This window comes from Trifolium pratense, linkage group LG2 (genome assembly GCF_020283565.1).
Source record: "Trifolium pratense cultivar HEN17-A07 linkage group LG2, ARS_RC_1.1, whole genome shotgun sequence".
Classification (NCBI taxonomy): Eukaryota; Viridiplantae; Streptophyta; class Magnoliopsida; order Fabales; family Fabaceae; genus Trifolium; species Trifolium pratense.
This window is the reverse complement of record NC_060060.1, coordinates 24,902,444-24,923,162: the sequence shown is the minus strand read 5'-3', so window position 1 is coordinate 24,923,162 and position 20,719 is coordinate 24,902,444. Positions and strand designations below refer to the sequence as shown.

Here is a 20,719-nt window from a genome sequence, read left to right as displayed (position 1 = left end):
GTCTCAGTGTTATCAATAGTAGATGGTGGACCACGACGCAAAGCAAAAAAAAAAAACGCCATTTTAAGCAGCCATATCCACCATAAAAATCATGGTGCCGGTATCCTTCACAAATTGGCCATGGGGGTTGTCAAAAAATCCACCACCACAATCCAACATGGTTGATATTTGATAACACTGATATAGTCACAAAACAAGGTTGATAATTACCCTAGTTAAAGTAGTTACATAATTACCCTAATTACAGTAAATCTAATATGCAGATTATGTTATTTGAACGAATAATTTTCGACAACTAAATACAATGGCTAATTACCTGTTTGCTTAAGATTTTTTTCATCACAAAAGTTCACTCTGACTTCCTAAGGCTCACTAATATGCAAAGGAAATAATCTTTCCTTCTTGCTGACATGCCTAGGGAAACCAAGTTACAATTTTGTGGTGAAGAAAAGCTTAACCAACGTCACTCATAACCCAATGAATGAAGTTTCATATCTCCTTGACACAATATTATTTCTATCAGACAGTTATACGGTAACGCCAACTTATTGAGAAACTGAAAGGAAAGTCACTTGAAGAAGCAACTCCGGGAGATGTTGCCGCTGTCTAGAGTCAATTTCCAACCTTCAGCCTTGAGGACAAGGATGTTTCTCGAGGGGGTTTAAGTTTATTAATCTACATTAATTTTTCGGTGGTTTAAGTTTATTAATCTACATTAATTTTTCACATATATAAATGTATTATTATAAACTAAAATTAAAATATGATTTTTTTTTACTAATTAAAATATGATGTTATATATAGTCAAATTTTCTAAAATATCATGTTAAATATCAAAAAGGTAATAAACCTGCCTGACATAGTAAGGAGTGACATAAGCTTCAAGCTTATGACAAAAAGCCCTTCAATAACCATACCAACCTGTCTTTGGCGGAACAAAGCTTACACATTTCAAATTTTGCGTCTCATGGTTGAATAGAATACCTCAGTAGATTAAAAACCATACCAAGAGGTGTGTTAAAGATTTAAAACAAAATAAATAAAAAAACAGCAAAAATACATAGTTAGCAATCAATTATTTTTTTCAAAAAAGGAGGGTTGCAGCTAAAGTGCTGCAACCACCAAAACTATATTAAACAAGGAAAAGATACACAAAATAGAGGGGGGACCAAACCAAAACCCTCTAAAGGGAAAGAAACCCATAATTAGGCATGCCAAGTTTGTTCGTAACATGTCTGATATTAAGACCAAGCCAGTAGGATGGTTCTCTGATATTAAGACCAAGGTCAATGTTTTCTAACATGTCTGCACACTCATTCCCTTCCCTAAAGATGTGTTTAATCAAAAAATTCATATTTGTCAAAAGAGCTTGACAATTCAGCCATCTATTCCTTAGAGACATGACTTGAAAGCGGAGACTGTCAAAGATGAATCAGTCTCAATCCATAGGTTGGTCCAATTATAATGGCTAGCTATCACAATTGCTCTCAATTGCTCAGCTTGCTGGTTTCTAAAAATTCCACCATAGGAAGAAGATATGGATGTTGAAGCCCCAACCGTGTTGCACTTAGTCCAGTTAAGTATTGGAGGAAGCCAAAGCACTTCTTTAATTATAGGTGCTCTAGGAGGATGTATCTCAACTCTGATTTTTTTTTTAAGTCCTTCATGGAGTTGTAGAAAGTATGCTTTGTATTGTTTCCAGCTAAAACAACATTTGCCAATATCAAAGTGACTGCATTTTTCCAGCGAACATTCTTTCCCTTGAATCTAGCTTGATTTCTCACAAACCAAATTGTATTAATGATGTTAATCAGTGAAGCCTGCATAATAACCTTACACTGAGGAGTCCATTGTCTGTCACATTTCTTCCAAATTTCTTCAACTGAGTTGAAATATAAATTAATACCAACCATCTCAGAGAACCAGGTCCATGTGTTTATAGAGTAAGGGCATTCAAAGAAAAAATGAAAGGAAGTTTCAACATGCTGAAGGCAAAGATTACAGACTGAAGGCATGCTACATCCTCTCAACATTAAATTTTCATCGGTTGGCATCTTACCATGCATAAGTCTCCAAGCAACACAAGCTTAGCCCAATGTAGATCCATGGAATGATGATTTTTGAAAGAATAAGCCTCCTTGGGGAACAAGTTACCTGAGTCAGTATGAATCCAAACTAACACATCAGGCTTATGCTCCATTGGGATTGAAACCCTATCAATAATGTGTCTTAGATTAGGGAACATAACTTCCAGATCAAAAGGAATATGCCAATGGTGATCATGAATAAAGTCTGCAACAGTAGCAGAAAGAAACTGATGAAGATTGACAGGTATGTGTACATTTGAGCCAAAGATTGTTTATCAAACCATCTGTCATTCCATAAATTTATAGTAGAGCCATCTCCAACTGAAAAGATTCTCCAAAATTAAACTGAACTCTGACTTGAAGCTACTCCATAAGGATGAAAAAATGTGGTGATTGATGCATTGTTTATCTCAACAGACCCTGCTTCTCAGTAATATAGCCCAATGTTCTTGTGAATGTAACATGTCCCAACAAAGCTTTAAATTTGAGTCTTCATTGAGAATAAATAAAGACCCGAGGCCTAGACCACCATGATTAAAAGGCTTGCAAACATTCTTCCAACTAACAATTACCAGCTTCCTTTGAGTGATATCCCCTGACCAAATAAAGTTCTTTATCCATTTCTCCAAATCTCGTAGTAAAGATAATGGCCATGAGTAGACAGTTCTTTATCCTCTTGCATCCATTGGCACAAATTAGGCTCTTCACTTGCATAATCAGTTCACATCTTAATCTCTACCATTCCTACAAAAAAAAATAATAAATTTGATTACAAACTCATATAAATTACAACTACAACATGACAACACACTTAATCTAAATATCAAGAATGCATGAGGGAGAGCAAAAGAACGGTGTATCTATCACAATAACCAATTCTAGTGTAATTTTCAACATACAAAATTGACCTTATAACCAATTCTAGTGTATTTTTCAAGGAAGTCACTTCAAAAAACCTTAATGTAATGCAGAAGTATGACCAATCTCTACTGCCTGAAGCCAAAATACAAGGCATAAATGCTATTATAAATAATCCAAATTAAGCTCTAGAGGAAAACATGTTCAGTTTGCAATTGCAAATCATGTGATCCAAACATAAAAAGAATCTGGAAACAGGGATTCAATTCAAGCCAAACATTGAACAAGTAAAAGAAAAACATACAGGAGTTTGAGTAGCAGAGAATAAGCACTTCAACAGGCATGCTGATCAAGATGTTTGCTCCTTGTTCCTCAATTTTCTTCATGTCATTTTTTACTTCCACTCCACCAATGAGGATCATTAACATAATAATCGATAAAATTGAAACAAAATGTTGGGCAACATTATAAATTTGGCATACCTAAAAGCAAAGAAAAGCTTCATAGTCATGCACACGCATAAATTGAACATATTACAGTCAATAAATAAATAAGTTTGAATCGACACATCAATAAGAATTAAAGAAGACGAAGAAACACAACAAGTGAAATGAGAAGATGGAGGAACCTGGAGAGGTTTGGGGAGAACGGAATGTCGAAATCAAGGGTTTTTCCTGAACCGGTGCAGTGGCTTCCTTGAAGCTTGCTCAATAACCATACCAACCTGTCTTTGGCAGAACAAAACTTTGCAAATTTTGTGTCTAACAAATGACATATAGTGATGGTTGAATAGAATGCATCAGGAAGTGTTAAAGATTATGATAGGACCCATATAACTACATCACTGCCACATGAGCAATTAATCCATAATGCGACAAATCAGCCAAAGACTTGGATAATATATTCTAGAAAGGGCAAGAAGGGAAATAGTGGCTAATTGGATATGATTGGTGACGTAGGAGTGAGGGCTACATGCAGTTAGTTCCTAGATATAAGGAGGTGGGGAGAGAATGTAAATCTGACCTGGAATTCAGTGCACGAATAGAATGGTTAGGAAGTATTCTTCCTAAACGGAGCTCTGCTCCGAGTCAGAGTCTAGGAATAGATTTATTCCTTTTTCTGTAATTCCTCCATCATTTCAATATTAATAAAGCCCTTTGTTTTCTCAATTTGTTCTTATTTCACTGTTACATTGCGTTTTTCATATCTGGTTCGTAACAGATTACAACCAAAATAACCAGCAAAAATGAATATTTAGCAATCAATTAAGTGAACAGTTCAGAATATATAGTTAATGTAAGATGGAGAGCAGACCATATAGCCCAGAGTATGATTGTGCCTGATGAAGGGGCATCTGAAGTTGCAGTCTTGTCTTCACTAGCGAAAAAGGATTTGTACACAAGCAAACCTGACAACAGGTGAAGGAAACCAAAATGACTGTCAGTTCAGTTTTGAAACCAGTCATGAATGTGCTACAATATGATTGATTGGTTTTGGAGCCCTAAACATCCAACTTTGAAAGCTAAGCAATATCTCAAATATATGCAGAGATAAGAAAGTAGTAAAGTATGTTAGTTCCATCAGTAGGTTTTGATAATATGATAGATATAGGCCAATGTACAAATCTTGTGTTTGTCCACCGTTGTTCAAATTATGAGCCTGTGCATGAATTTGCACATTGACGAGTATTAGGCCAAACAATTTTGTACCAAAAGAGTTATACTTCATCAGTATAGTTATTAAATTTGGAGTAATGCATAATAATGAAAGAAAAAAGCAGGATGCCTAACTACCAACAACTAGAGACCTGTCTGACATAAAAAAGTGTGACATAAGCTCTAAGCTTATTATAAAAAGCACTTCAATAACCATACCAACCTGTCTTTGGCAGAACAAAACTTTGGCATTGTTATAACCTTTACACATTGCAAATTATGTGTCCAACAAATGATATATAGTGATGGTTGAATAGAATTCATCAAGAAGTGTTAAGGATTAAAACCAAAATGACCAGCAAAAATGAATAGTTAGCAATCAATTACTTACACGGAATCGGATAAGAAAACTTAATGGAAACCTAACTTACCTTATAATCCAAATGATCAATAAAGTAGCAAAGAGATCATCAGTAGATTTTGTGACAATCCAAATATGCTAAGGAAGTAACTTACCTTAATGAAACCATTATTACCAATCTAAGTGACTTTGGAAAAGGAACATTGAGTCATGCAGTTATGGTCCTCAATTCATGCAGTTCCTTGTATCAAAATTAAAAGACAATAACATCATCAATAGACGCAAAAATGATGGAAAATAACAAGTGAGCTACATAGAATTTCACTACCAAAACATCGAAACAAAACAAGTTATACGGAAGTAAAATATCCCCAAAATATTATCCTCGAAATAAGGATAACATAGACAACTGTTTGCGAGGCCATTATCAACTGTTTGCGAGGATAATGGAACACTCCAAAGAAACAACCATTATCCTCGAAATAAGTGGAATCCATATGCTGTAGACATTCAAGTGACTGAAAAAATGAATAAAAATTAACATTGAACCAATTCCAATTGTTCACCTATGATTAATGTCATTCTATCAGCTTATTCACTACTATAATCAAAACAGGTAATGTATGTAACCTCAATTGGTTGTATAAAATCTAAACGTAACCAAGAAAGGAAACCGATGCTCCCGAATTGATACCATTCTATCATGTCCAAGGCTTCTTCTGCTGACTATTTCTATCAGTTTTGCAACAGGCGGCATGTGTCTATGTTCAAGTCCAACCTGCACCAACATATTTGGTCTCGTTCGAGCGGCACGAACAATCAAATCCAAACGCATAAACATAAAAAGAATTACAATCAGAAATATCATATCCTAAACATACTCAACACAGAATCAGAAAATCAGATCCTAAACATTGTAAAACACTGAATTAGAAAATCAAAACCCTAAGCAAAATTAAAATCTACTTGAAGTCAAATCTAGCTTTCAAGGCTACCTTTCCAAACATAGCAATCTGTTGTGAGTTTGTTATTGATCGAGCAGTGTTGATGAAATTCCGATTACCAACATATGAATCTTCTTTACCCAAGCCAGTTTTCCGAGCATAGCGGTGTTTGCTTGTCTAGCAAGTCTCGCTCGAAGACCTCCACTCTTCTTCTTGAATTCAGCAATACCTAGTAAGATATGCAAATTCACAGAGAAAGATGGTAATTTTCAAGTACATAGTGATTCTACAAATTAATTAATAATCATACTTATCATTCCTTTTAGTTACTACTGTGACAATACCTTATTCATTGAATGGTTGGTTGGACCAGAAATTATATTTATTTATGAAAAGGTTATATATAAATTCAATGTTAATTCGCCATAAGAGCAATGAATCTTATGATGAAAATCAAAATGGTTCATCCAAAAACCTAGTGATAGGATAAGGAAGTTGCTTAGGAAGTTGTGTAATGCATAATTATCAAAGAAAAAAGCAGGACACATAGTAAAGGGTTACATAAGCTTGCTCAATAACCATACAAACCTGTCTTTGGCAGCACAAAGCTTTGACATTGTTATCACTTATCACCTTTGCACATTGAATTCTGTGTCTAACAAATGACACGGTGATGGTTGAATAGAATGCATCAAGTAACAAGTTAAAGGTTAAAAAAAAGCAGCAAAAATGCATAATTAGCAATCAATTATTTGGACGCAATCAGGTAAGAAAAATGCAATTTAGGAAAACTTAATGGAAAGCTAACTAACTTACACAATAAAGTGGCAGAGAGACCATCTTAAAACTTATCACACTCATTATATTGTAAAGTGATGAGTATTATGCCAAACAATTTTGTACCAAATGAGTTATACTTGATCAGTATAGTTGAAAAGAACCTTCAATAAGCATAGTAACCTGCCTTTGGCAGAACAAAACTTTGGCATTGTTGAATAGAATGCATCAAGTACCAAGAGGTGTTAAAGATTAAAAACACAAAAAGACCATAAAAAATGCATAGTTAGCAATCAATTATTTAGACGGAATGGGATAAGAAAACTTAATGGAAAGCTAACTTACCTTATAATCCAAATGATGAATAAAGTAGCAGAGAGATCATCATTAGATTTTATGATAATCCAAAAATGCTAAGGAAGTAACTTACCTTCTGCCAATTTCAAATGTTGTCGTCGCAGACCAGATTGAGCTCCCAATAAGACAGAGGATAGTTTCCACTCTTGTGTGACAATTTTACAGATGTCATTGCTTTAGCACTAATCATGGTTAATGTAATGAATATAGCATACCTACCTACCTCAGAACATCACAATTTCATAATAACAAATGGAATTTCTTACCCTTTTCCTTACCATTTTTCCATACTATAAGAAGTAAAAACTAAATCAAAAGAGGTAAAAACAAATTAATATCTTACTTACAAGCATAGAAATGTTGATGTACCTGCAAAGACACTCTCCTAACAGAAAATAACATAACCTACCTCTAACAGATCAATTTCAAAATTTCATAATAAACCTCTTACCTTTTCACTTACCCATTTTCATATAGAAAGGAATGATCATCGAAGTGACATCAAAATACGTATTTTTCTTTTTCTTTCGTTTTCCCTGGCTTCAGCGGTGTTCTGATTCCTTCGATACTCAAGCAACAACAATTCTCCCTCTTGAATGATTTTATCCATCAAGTGTAGCATCGGGGTAGAATATATCTTTCCTTGCTTCATCGGTGCACGAGGAGGTGACGGAGTTACTACCACCGCCAGGGACGATGATGAAAGCGGCGGAGTACGAGGTGTGGATGGAGAAATCGGAGTACGAGGAGGAGTGGTGATCGGAGTACGAGGTGTGGATGGCGAAATGGGAGTACGAGGTGTGGTGATCGGAGGAGTACACGGCGGTGAATCCATGAAGTGAGAGAGAGATTTAATTAGGGCGAAATCAATGAACAAAAGAAACAGCGAGCGAAATCAATCAATCAATCTATTGAGAGAATAGAAAGATAAAGTGATCAGAGCTTTGATCAACAAAAGAAACAGCGAGCGAATTCAATCAAACTATGAGAGAGAATAGAAATAGAAACTCAGAGAGAGCTTTGATCAACAAAAGAATTCAATCAATCTATGAGAGAGAATAGAAAATTAGAAATAGAAAGTGGTGGCTAATGTTCATTATCTATCTATATATATATTCGCGGATTATGGCGCAACGGATCTTTTTTTAACTTGCGTCATCATTATTACGCTGTCTATTGTGGGCCGTATTTTATAATTTTTCTCTTAAGCCCAACATTTCTTTTTTACTTAATAACTAAATACTTTTTTTTTCTTTATAAGCAATTTACCTAAAGGATAAACATGTAATTTTGCCTAATAAATAAAACTAATAAATTTAATAACATATTGAAATCAAGTTTTTTTTTTAAAAAATTATTAATAAATAAAAATAAATTATAAATAGAGATGGTGTAATGTTTATAAAAAAAAAGAAATAGCCAGTGTGATTCGCAACGGAAATGATGATTATTGGCAAAATAGTTTCCTTAATAAGTGTCAAAATTTATACTTTTCTGGCACTATTGACTAGTTCTGTCAAAATTTATACTTCGCCGGCTGCATATCTGTGTCTCGATCTACTACGATCATTTTTTGGCACTACTGACTAGCTCTGTCAGCGATTACTAGTACCATTCAAAGGCGGTGGTATGTCTCCCCTAAGACCCATAGTTAGATTTGCCCTTTTCCTTTTCGGCTAGCTCCTCTGTATATCATTTGTGCCGGTAAAAAGAAAGTGTTGTTTGTGTTTATTGTTCATTAATCGAATAATTGGTTTCCCAGGTTGGAGAATCGTTGTTGAATGATGGTCATGTGGTGTTGCGTGATGTGTGTGTTCACAAGTTCACAGCAGCATCGTTTAGTACAAGAACAGGCTATGATTCAACAACTCGTCAAGGAGGCAGCAATACAATTGGTATTGTTGTGGGGTTGCTTTTTGCAACTGGTTGTTAATTTGTGAGAGTTTTCAAAAAAACAAATAAATATAATATTTGAGAGAGTTTCCACAAAATAATAATAATAATAATAATAATAATAATAATAATAATAATAATAATAATAAATAATAATAATAATAATAATAATAATAATAATAATAATAATAATAATAATTTTTGAGATATTTGTGAGTTTCTACCAAAATTATCCTTTATTAAAAATATTCTCTCACCTTCCCTCCCCTCCTATTACTTTGAACCAAATATACCATAATTGAATGTCACCTAAGCAATAATAATATTAGAGTTTATATACAAAAATAATATATATTAGAATTTCTACGAAAAAAAATAATATTAAATTTTTAAAGAAAATATAATATTATAGTTTCTAAAAAAAAAAGATACAATGCATAAAGCTAACACAATGTCAAAAAAGAGATGTATACTTAAAGCTAACACAATGTCAAATAAAAGTAATCTCATGTTATAATTTTCCAAGATTATGCTTTTTTATTTCACTTTTTTAATCATCCAAATTGAAAATTTACTTATGTCATTTTATGTTTTTTTCAAGATTATGCCAAACGGCTGGCCTAAAGAAATACTAAGTGGTGTACAAAATCTCACTGAAGAAAAAAGATTGATGATGAAATTTTAAATGAATTTCTAAAGGATTATAAGGAGGGTTCACTAGAAACTAAAGTTGGCGTCTAACTAATTATGCATATATTATTTCAAAAGTTGCTCTTTAATGCCCACACAAGAATTTTGGCCTAGAAGTACTCTTCTTTTTGCATAAATGCAATTTGTCCTGGTTATGTGAAAACTGATATGAATCATGGTAATGGTATTCTAACACCTGATGAAGGTGATGAACCTATTGTGAGATTGACATTATTACAAGATAGTAATTCTTCTGGTCTCTTTTTCGCTCGTGGTGAAGAGATATCATGTTGATTAAGGTTTAATTTAAGCTAGAAAATATATTTTTTGTTTAAAGAATATATTAAAGATAATAAGTTTAAACTTTGTAGTCATGCTTAAAGGAATGATGTTTGATGTTAAAATTGTTTTACATTCTTCTAAATAAATGTATTGGAAACACATATAATCTTAAAACAAAACAACAATGTGTTGGAAACAATGTGTTGTATAACCACTAAACTATGGTATAGTATTATTAAAATTGTATTGATTGTCATTTTACAATGGTCTTTGGAGAATTTGAACACCATCTTTTTCGGATTATAAAGTCAAGTTATAACCATAAGCGGACACTTTATGGATGTATTAATTTTGTTTGATTTGTGGAAAAGAGTGTAGATAGATGAATAAAAAGTATTGGGTAAAAACAATAAAGTGCTCCTAATTTGAATTACTTTCGATAGAATACGAGTTAGTTAAATGGAGTTGAATCTCACTAAGTTGGCTAAGGAAATATAGGTTTCCAAATGCATATTTACCCTGACGCATAATTGATGAAAGACCATACACCATTCCTACTACCGTTGAATCGAACAAAATAGCGATTCTTAATCCCACCTTTATCAAAACCTTTTGAGCATATCATCTTATGCATGCTTTGTTATTCTTATTACATTCTTGTAAGGAAAAAAGAATTGGCTGACACAAGCGACTTGTACGCAAGCTAGAAAAGAAAAGAGAAATTGAACTTCTCAACAAAAATATTTGTGTAGGAAGAATATTTCTAGTCACTCCTCAACAAAAATCAAATACAGTTTGCAAAATCAAAGATCAAAAAAACTAAAGCAGTACCACATATTTGAGCTTTATATGAGAATTGAGAAATACTACAACACTAATGATATTTTGTTTCGAAAAACAAATAAGAGGAATAGAACAAATCTTATTTAATTCCTTCTGTACATAAACCATATCTTAATGAAGTATTCTTTGCAGGCTATATATGTCCCTACCAACTCATGAAGAAACTTTGGTGACATATTTAGTAGATCTGTTGTATTTCATGTGGCTCTTAACAAGTTGTCCAGCAGCAATTGCAGACATGAGTGAGAGCTCTCCGGCAAGGACTGAAGCAGCTACTATAGTCGCCAGTTGCCTTGAATTTGCTCCAGGAGTCTCTTTACTAGCACCCTTAACACCAAGTAAATTCAAACAAGCTGATTGTGATGCAAGTTGTGTGCTCACCTCAATGGAAGGCATAGTCACAAATATATGATTCTATGAAGGACCTTCCCATCATTCACAGCTTCCATCACTGTCATATAATGAGAACTCTCAACATTCTGAGCTGGATCTTGACCTGTAGCCAACAATCTCCACCGCTTGGTTCCGAATCACCGCTGCATGCAAGCAAGCAATCTCCAAGCCTTGATTTAAGTGAGTAAGACGGAATTGATCTCGATACCACCTCACGGACAACCTCCTCATCTTCCATGGAAAGCAGTGCAGGCACCGCACCGGTGCAACTTTATGGATAGAGATTTTAGGTTGTAACAGAGGTAGCTTCAACACGACTCTGGTAGTTTCTGTTATGTCAGCATCATCTTCTTCATCATAATGAAGAACAAAGGCAATGCCGAAGAAAGCCATAAGGTAGATACAGAAGCAATGAGGGAAACTAGAGCGATAATCTCGGAGATTGTGAGGACGTGGAAATTTGTGGAGGTTTTGATCTTCTCACGCCGCCGGTGTAGAAGAAAGTACATGATGGAGAAGAAAAGACCGAAGAAAACTGCATTTGCTAAGTACAGTGAATGTTGTGACTGTGAATCCTGCTTCTGGTTCTTTGTTTTTGAAATCAAAGTTCAGCAGATATATGTGCAAGTACTACTTTGAAAATCACAGTTTGACATACCTCATATTTGGTCCATACTTTTTTTTTGACTCGATATTTGGTCCACACTTATGCAGCTACTTGTACAACATTATACAACTTATCTGCCCATCATATACAAACAGTTAAGGGTGTGCATAATCACAACTGATGAAGTGTCTGTGATAGCTTGATTTGTCTAACAATTGAGATGAAGGACATAATAAACAAGACTTCATTCAACGATGATATTTAGTATTATGAGATTATTACAAAACAGAAATAAAAAGAGAATGCATAACAATATTGTTCTAGACTAGAACATTGGGTCTGGAAAGCAAAATCAGTGCATAACAATATTGTTCTAACTCAAATCACCATAACACAATCAAGTGGTTTGAACTTTTTTTTTCTCTTTTTTTATAAAAGGATCTTTGTTCGACAACACCTCAAGTGGTTTGAACTTGCAATTGAATTAAGAGGTTTAATCTCATCATCTTCCTTTCAGTGGCTTGACCACTTTTTGGTTCGATTAGTCCTGAGTTTCAATAATTGGTTTTTCCTCAATAACAGACTAACTAATGAGTATCAGAACTTTCGACAGTGTGATTATCAGTTGCAGAAGCTGCCATCATCAGAATAGGCAGCATCTCATCAATTCCAAGCAATTTAAATTCAGAACTCATTTGTTTCTAAAACACATTGCTCTGACTTCCATGACTTACAAACATTAAAACTAAACTCAATTAAAAAAAGTCCATCTAACCATTGAAGATACATGTAAAATACTAATTAATGATAAAAGTGTCAGATAAAATTAGACATAAACATTACTAACATTACCTCAATGGATCCAAAATCAAAAGAGAAATCCTGAAAAATGGAACTTTTCAGAACATTCAATTTCTATTCTAACATCGTGCATCGGGTGATTGTTAAAGACCAAGTACTAGTATCCGCTCCAAAGAAAGCGATTGTTTCCTATTCTAACATCATGCATAAAGTGTTTGAAAAATAAAAACAAGAGCATTCAATTCCTAACCCTCTTTCAGTTTTACTTGCTTAAATAAGAACAAACAGAAATTTCAATCAACTAACCCAATGTAATACACCAAAACAGCTATTTCAAGCAATGTTTTTAACCCTAGAGACGATTCAAAAACCCTGGTCCTTGGCCCAGCAGAGGCCTCAACTAATTCCTCAACTAATTCCCATGGCATCCACTATGGTTGGATGGACTCTGATTCTTTACGGATTAGTAGCAACTGATAGCCCCTACATGGTTCCGGACCATGGTCCCCGTCTAGTAATGCTGTCAAAGCAGCCAAGATCTATTTTGTTTTGGTACAATTTTTCCTTACAACTACTTCTCTCCTTCCTGCAGATTTAATAACTGAATTTACTTTGTTGACCGAATTATATTAAGCTATTAAGCCTGCATGGTTAGCAGCTATGACAATATTATTAAAAATGATATTGTAAAAAACAAGCTGATTTCTTCAAAAGAGTAGTGCTAAAGAGTCGGCCTTCTAAAGCATATGAAATTGTAAGCCAGTGAAGTAGCGGAGTCTTAATATGCAATTGATCAAGCACATTTATGCCCAAAGAAGAAGAAAACCAAAGCAGCTTTAATATAGTGGTGTGGAATTACAGTAAAGTGGACATCAAGAGTCAGTCTTCAAACCTTCTAGTAGGAAGAATACCACGCACTCTCGTCAAAAGAATCTAATTACATTTCAAAATCAAAACAAAATCCAACCACATAACCTCCGCATAAGTATAGAAAAAGAAAACGTACCAAAAACAGTATAATGTGCATGTACTGCAAGATAAAATTCCTCGACCAAAACAGTTCAAAACAAACTGCAGGAAATCCACCACTCTCCATATCTGTGCAGTATATATATATATATAACAAAACGATCACAAAAAAGCACCATACCACCTCTCTATAATTTTGGACGAGCCTCGTCGATTCAACATCCATACCTGCCCTGCCTCCATGATAGCAACAAATCCAAACATAGTCAAGTTATAAAATCTTGACAGAATTCTCACTTAGCACCCGTCACCTTTGGTGAACAAAGCAACAGATGACTCTTCATTTCCTGCATAGTTCCTCATAGAAAACATATATCCATTAAAATCACACTCAGCATCCTCCACTTTGTCTGGCCACCATCCAGCTCAGCCGCAATAATGCCAACCCTTTTTCACATTTTGCCACCTCAGGCTCATTTAAGTGATATAGGCATAAGGCATCAATCCTCATGATAAAGCTCAAACCATTTACCCAAACCTGCATTTGCTGAACTGAAGCAACTTTTAAGGATGCATGTTTAACATTCTCTTCATGAATCATGACCAGAACAAGTCACATGTACCTGATTCCATCAGAATGTTAGTATTATCCTTCCCCATGAGAAATTAGTAAATAACATGTAATCAGCCTCATCCTATTTCAAGAAAAGGTTACACACATGCATTAATCTTGTAGAGGAGAGAAAACTATTCGTTATTAAGAGTAAGAGTTACTTTTTTCTAGGCTAAAACTAAAGACCGAATTAGCAATAAACGTTATAAGTGGTAAGTTGCTTGAAAAGGAAAATAAGCAACACAGATTAAGGAAGACCTACTCAACAACAGATACTAAGTCATTCTACTTTTAGTTACTTCTGGATATTGCCAACAAGTACAAATAATTACTTTCCATGACTGAATTCTATAAAACCTAAACTGCAACATGATTACTATATGAAAGACATGAGTGGGACACACAATTTAATTGTTATGTCACAAGTAAGCATTGAAAAGTAAATACTCATTGACCTCTTCTAAGTGATCCACCTACAAAATCCAGAAAACATTGACACAGTAAGCATTGAAAAGTAAATAAGCTCACTACTAGCAGACCAACAAATAGTCCCTATGACAAGTGAAAAAGCCTCTTAATTGATAAAAGGCTTCACTTTTTTATCATTTAAAATATACATATTCATTACAAAAATGAAATCAACGCATTAACCAGAATAATAATGTTTATTTTTTGACTAAAACCTGAATTGAGACAAACTACAACACTAGTGATATTTTTCCCCAAAAAATAGATGAATCAAACTTGGTCTTATTTAATTTCTTCTGTACAACTTGACAAAAATATGATCTCCTCACATGGACCATATATTAATGAAGTCTAGTTTGAAGGCTATGTCCGCACCAGCTCATGAAGCAACTTTGGTGACATCTTTGGTAGATCGGTTATATTTCATGTGACTCTTAATTAACAAGCTATCCAGCTGCAATTGCAGACATAAGTGAGAGCTCTCCGGCAAGTAGATCCATTCCATGTTCGGAAAATTATAACAGATTAGATTACATAAGCTGAATATAGAATGGATCTAATTCGAAGTTCGGCAAATTATAACGGATTAGATTACACAAAATAAACTCAAAACTATTTGAATGTGAGTATATGAAAGGGATGATAAAAGTCTATAACAAAAAAGATAATTCAGGATAACAAAACAGGTTTTTGACACATAAGGATGGGTGTAACGAGAGAAAAATGTTTTTTTTTTTTTTTCCATTGCAGATGTGTACTTCCCCAATGTATGCTGCCTCTATCATTTCAATATTAGCTGTTGTTTGTTCCATTGTTGTTGCTGGCCAGGCTTTGGATCACAAGACTTGTAAGTCACTCATTATTACGTGAAAAGAAGACTATAGAGTCAGATTGTATCATTAGCAAATGATAAGTTTGTTTGAGCAAAAAGAATGCTCAGTGCCTTTAGCTAATAAAGCAATATTTTAGAATAAAAATTATAGTTTGTCATACCTCATTTTTGGACGTATACATATATATGTGCAAGTACTACTTTGAAAATCATAGTTTGACATAACTCATATCTGGTCTATACTTTTGCAATTTTTGCGACAAGTGGACATGACATTCTTCACAGCTACTTCTACAACATCATACAACTTACCTGCACATCATATACAAACAGATAAGCTAACGGTGTGCATGGTCACAACTGATGAAGTGTCTGTGTTAGCTTGAATTGTCTAACAATTGAGATGATGGACATAAACAAGACTCCATTCAACAATGGTATTTAGTATATGGTTTCTTTTTAAGCTGCAAATAATATCATTCAAGCTGATAAAAAAAGTATTATGAGATTATTACAAAACAGAAATAAAAAGTGAATGCATAACAATATTGTTCTAGACTATAACATTTGGACTGGAAAGCAAAATCAGTGCATAACAATAGTGTTGAAAGAGAAAAAACCAGTCTGAGAAATATTCATGAAGCTAGACATAGAATATAATGGAGCTCCCATTGTTCCAGACACCATGTAGTTGGTAATTGATCTTAGTTATGAATTCTGACATTGAGAATCAATCTAACTCAAATCACCATAACACAATCAAGTGGTTTGAACTTGCAATTGAATTAACAGGTTTAATCTCATCATCTTCCTTTCAGTGGCTTGACCACTTTTTGGGTCGATTAGAGCTGAGTTTTAATAATTGGTTTTTCCTCAATAACAAACTAACTTATGAAATAAGTATCTAAACTTTCGACAGTGTGATTCTCAGTTGCAGAATCTGCAATCATCAGGGCATCATTGGTAGTAAAATTATCATGTTGAGCGGCATCTCATCAGTTCCAAACAATTCAAATTCAGAATTCATTTGTTTCTGAAATACTTATATCCCCATTGCTCTGACTTCCAGGACTCGCAAACATTAAAAGTCCGTCTAACTATTGAAGATCCATGTAAATTACTAATTAATGGTAAAAGTGTCAGATAAAATTAGACAAAAACATTACTAACCTTACCTCAATGGATCAAAACTCAAAGAGAAATCATGCAAAATGGAACTTTTCAGAACATTCAATTCCTATTCTAACGTCATGCATCAAGTGATTGTTAAAGACCAAGTACTAGTATTATACCATACTGAGCATCATATTCAAGAAAGATACAATTTCAAGCTGGAGCTCATTCCTAAATACTCCACCCATCCCACTTTATACGCACTTATTGCATATTTCGCATATATGAAAAAAAGGTGGCTGTTTAAATTAATGTGAATAACTACTGTATTATTGAATTACCCTTTGTGTGTAAAGTATCTAACATTTGACCGGGGGGGGGGATGAATCTAGTGAATTTGAACGAGAGCTTATATTTATTTAGGTTTTCCCAAAGGGGTGTTTATAACTAGGGACAGAGGGAGTAGATGATATACTGTAATCTAGCTAGCATTTTATCATTTATCTATATGCTGCCGAGATAAAATAGTAAACGCATAAAGAGATATTATAGTAACCTTGATATACTTACCAATGCAGCATGAACACTTCAAATTCACCCGCCTACAAAGTTCAATCTCTTCCTTCTCCGCCAGCAGTCTACTCTCTTTAAGTTGTAACCTCTTGCCCAACTTCTTTTTCAAGATAAAACACACTTATATCTCATTTTGCCACTCATGACATCACCATGCGAACAAACAATACTGTATACTCTCCAAGTGTACATAAACCTGCGTGTACAAATGCTCATGAACAAAGCACCAAAACCCCCCAAAATATCAATTTAAATGTTTGATTTTGCATAATGAAAAATGTGGAAGAGAGGAGAAATGGAAGTATGGATAGATAAACCACAATTTGAGTCCTCGTGGAGATGAGGTTGTGGCAACAACTGCCATAGAGTGAAGTCTATTTGCTTCAGATTTTCAGTCGGGATTTCTAACCTTTTATGCAATGATGTTTTCATATAAAGTAATTAAGTTATGCTTTCAGAATTGTGATGAAGGCAAAACCATTGGCATAGCTATTTGCAACTGATATAGTATATTAAGTCTCAACTCTGAACTATTATCAAACAATTTTGGGATTTTAAAGAAATATACGAAGCTGAATCAAAACGTCAAACCTGAAGATGAGTTTTGGGGAAGAACAGTATCCTGCTCTAAACCAGGTTCAGATATATAGTTTTCAATTTCTATGCGGTTTAGATAAAGACGCATAAAAATAAACAATTCAATGGGAGCAAACATAAGGAAAGAGAATATTGAATGGAAATAAGTTCTTACTAATACTAACAATAGTTGAGGTGTAAGATATTGAACTCTAATATCCATGGTGGTATTTGATATGCCTTAGGGTTGCAAGTCACTTATATGGTTGGCAAGAAAGCAGTCAACTCTCAACTATATTTTTCTTTGGAATATTAAAATCATAAGTTCGTTGATCCAATGTGTGTTTAAAGTTCCTATGCTATGTACAAAAAGACAACTGAGGACGACAATCAATGAGTAAAAACATGAGAGCTAAGGAGAACAAAATGGTAAAAATCATTACACTTGGCCCATAATGCAATAATTAGCAGTCTAAACTTATTAAAAGATTATCAGTAATTGCTTTGTATAACATCATAAATAATATAGAAAATGGGGCATTGTGGAGTACCCGCAAGCCCAAACTTCTGTTGTTATCAAAGTAAGTATGAAATTGAAGTGCTCTAAAGTTGTGAAATTCAAGCTTGCTTCTTGAAGGAACATGAATGTTGAATACGTCCTCAACTTTCAGTTTAAGCTGTTTTATCCAGAAGTCATGGTTTAATCCTTGAGATAAGCAGTAGCCACGCACCAGTGCATATAGCTCACGCATTTAAGCCAGCCCAATTCTTGAAAGCAATAAGCGCTTCCATTTTTCTAATATTCTTTTTTCTTAACCTGGCCACTTTGAGCTTTTTATGGGTCTCCATGAATGCTTGTTTGTATCTCCACTTATCAACAAATATTTTCATCTCTTTAGATTTCTCCACAACTTGCATCACAGCATCAAAGAAACCTCCCTTGACCATAGCATACAGGAATGCATCAACCAGATTTTGGTCAAATTTGATCCGCTTTGGTCCATCCACCGATAACTTGCGCTTAACCTCATTCCACAACATCATTACATCAAAATATTTCTGTGCCGAAACATATCCGTTAATCAGTGACAAGTATGTCTGATCATTTGGCTCAAATTGCAGGAATGTCATCCTTCGGAAAGTCCTCCGTGCATCTTCTAGTCTCCCAGCTTTACAAAAAGCGTGGATTATAGAATTCCAATCGTGAGTACCAACTTCAATACGAGGATCCTCAGCCACTTCATCTAAGAAAGCTGCCATCAACTCAGGTCGATTATTCTCCATCAAACCTGTCATTATAGTCAAGTAACTCCCTTTCAAATCAAGAACCCTCGCCTCTCTCATGTCCCTAAACAGAGAAAAGACCGACTGAAAGTCTTGACCGGACATGGACGTTTCTATCAGAGCATCGTAGGTTTCCACATCCAACCGAAGACCAGAACTACTAATATCCACCACCAATAGAGTAGCCTCAGCAGTTCGATTTTCTTTGCAGTAAGCCTTTAAGATGGGTACATAGACCCCAAGACCCACCGAGCCTCCCAAAGCATTCATTTCATCAAGAATACTGTGTGCTTTATCCGAAAGTCCAATACTAACACATGCATTAACAATACCAAAACCTATAGACTCATCAACTTTGATATTTGAAGACTCTAATTTCTGAGCTTCAATAATCAAATTAGCTAAACCCTTAATATTTCCCTTCTGAAGATATTCCTTAATTACTAAACAAAAAGTGTCTCTATCAAATTTCCAAACTTCCCCCCCATCTCGATCATTCAGACTACTCAGAATAGTCGACTCCACAAAAGCTAAATTACCAGACTTAACATACCCACTAATCAAATTAGAATAAAAGCATTTATAGTTTTTTGAGTAACCAAAACCAGTCATCAAAACTTTTAACTCATCTATCTTATCTTGTAAACCTTTAAGTGCATATAAATAAGCAAGAAATCCAAAACTAAACTCATCAGGCTTAACACTAAGATTTGACATTATTCCAACAACTCTCTCAGCATCGCTTACCGATTCAAGGTGAAAACAGCAAGCTTCAAGAGCAGCATTACAAGCAGAAACATCAGGCATCATGAAATTCAACTTCTCATCGAAAGCAACCCTGCAATTCTCTTCAAAAAGAGGCAAGAAAGCAGCAAGGTTACCATTGTTCCTAGCAATATCAACGAGCAGACTGCCCCACGAATGAAAAGGAATAAAAAATCTGTTTTTGAACATTGTCTTAACAAGTGCAAAAGCAGGGGAAGCAGTGTTGGCAGACTTCATTGAAAGAAGTATGGTATGGATTGTATCGAAATGGAGAAGGTTGGGATTCTTTTGAATGAGAAAGATGGTAGATGCAAAAGCTCTTTTGAGATTGTGAATGTCACCAAGAGAGGATAAGTGGGTGAGAAGGGAATTGGTGAGGGGTTTAGGTGGGAAGGAATGGTGGGTAGTGAGGGTTTTGAATGATTTCCAAGCTTCATCAGTTTGAGTAGTGATGAGGGATTTGTGGAGAGTTGTTTGAAGAGTAGTAAGTTGGTTAGGTGTGAGAGAGAGTGATTGTGGTGCTGAAGTTGGGAGATTTTGGGGTTCATTATCATCATCATAAACATGAGATTTGTTGTTGTTGATGGAAAACAAACAAGGTTGAAGGAATGAGTAAAGAGAGGGAGTTTCAGAGGAGAATGATCTTCTTCTACATGGAACATTCAATTTCAAAAGTTTTTTCGCCATTTTTCTTCATTCATTCATTCATGAATTGAAGCATGTTGTTGCGTTTTCGATTGCTAGTTTCAGTCTTCACCGTTCTCTTCTCCTCTCTGATACCGATACTGTGTGTCTGTAAAATGGCTTTGTCGCGTAAATTGCATTGAAATGAATATAATTAGTATCCAAGTTTAAACAACAAAGCTGGAATAGCTCAGTTGGTTAGAGCGTGTGGCTGTTAACCACAAGGTCGGAGGTTCAACCCCTCCTTCTAGCGGAATTCTTTTTTTCTTTCTATCTTCTTTTAATTTATTGCAA

The 20,719-nt window shown here is 34.6% G+C and overlaps 1 protein-coding gene, 1 long non-coding RNA gene and 1 other non-coding gene across 13 annotated transcripts; 1 reads left to right on the top strand and 2 right to left on the bottom strand.

Moving 5' to 3' along the window:
• Window positions 1–1,025: 1,025 nt before the first annotated feature.
• On the bottom strand, window positions 1,026–8,123 carry LOC123908054. 7 transcript variants are annotated; one of them, XR_006809549.1, is made up of 4 exons: window positions 4,260–8,106; window positions 3,969–4,152; window positions 3,250–3,706; window positions 1,026–2,831 (listed from the first exon to the last, which is right to left on the bottom strand). It is a non-coding gene; the product is annotated as an uncharacterized LOC123908054 (long non-coding RNA). The 7 variants fall into 7 exon arrangements; XR_006809548.1 differs by having other exon boundaries at window positions 3,250–4,152; window positions 4,260–4,353; window positions 4,824–8,106; XR_006809546.1 differs by having other exon boundaries at window positions 3,250–3,427; window positions 3,574–8,123.
• A 5,242-nt stretch (window positions 8,124–13,365) lies between these two features.
• On the bottom strand, window positions 13,366–20,631 carry LOC123906301 (pentatricopeptide repeat-containing protein At1g69290-like). 5 transcript variants are annotated; one of them, XM_045956188.1, is made up of 4 exons: window positions 18,244–20,631; window positions 17,114–17,312; window positions 13,555–15,742; window positions 13,366–13,481 (listed from the first exon to the last, which is right to left on the bottom strand). In XM_045956188.1, the coding sequence occupies exon 1, from the start codon at window positions 20,426–20,428 to the stop codon at window positions 18,437–18,439; it is 1,992 nt and encodes a 663-aa protein (XP_045812144.1). In that variant the 5' UTR covers window positions 20,429–20,631; the 3' UTR covers window positions 13,366–13,481; window positions 13,555–15,742; window positions 17,114–17,312; window positions 18,244–18,436. The 5 variants fall into 5 exon arrangements, with proteins under 5 accessions (XP_045812144.1, XP_045812142.1, XP_045812145.1 ...); XM_045956186.1 differs by having other exon boundaries at window positions 13,366–14,140; window positions 14,974–15,742; XM_045956189.1 differs by having other exon boundaries at window positions 13,366–14,603; window positions 15,592–15,742.
• On the top strand, window positions 20,605–20,678 carry TRNAN-GUU. The gene has a single exon. It is a non-coding gene; the product is annotated as a tRNA-Asn (tRNA).
• The last annotated feature ends 41 nt before the right edge of the window (window positions 20,679–20,719 follow it).

Coding starts and splice junctions, on each gene's coding strand:
- LOC123906301 (XM_045956185.1), bottom strand. CDS start 20,428: ATGGCGAAAAAACTTTTGAAATTGAATGTTCCATGTAGAAGAAGATCA.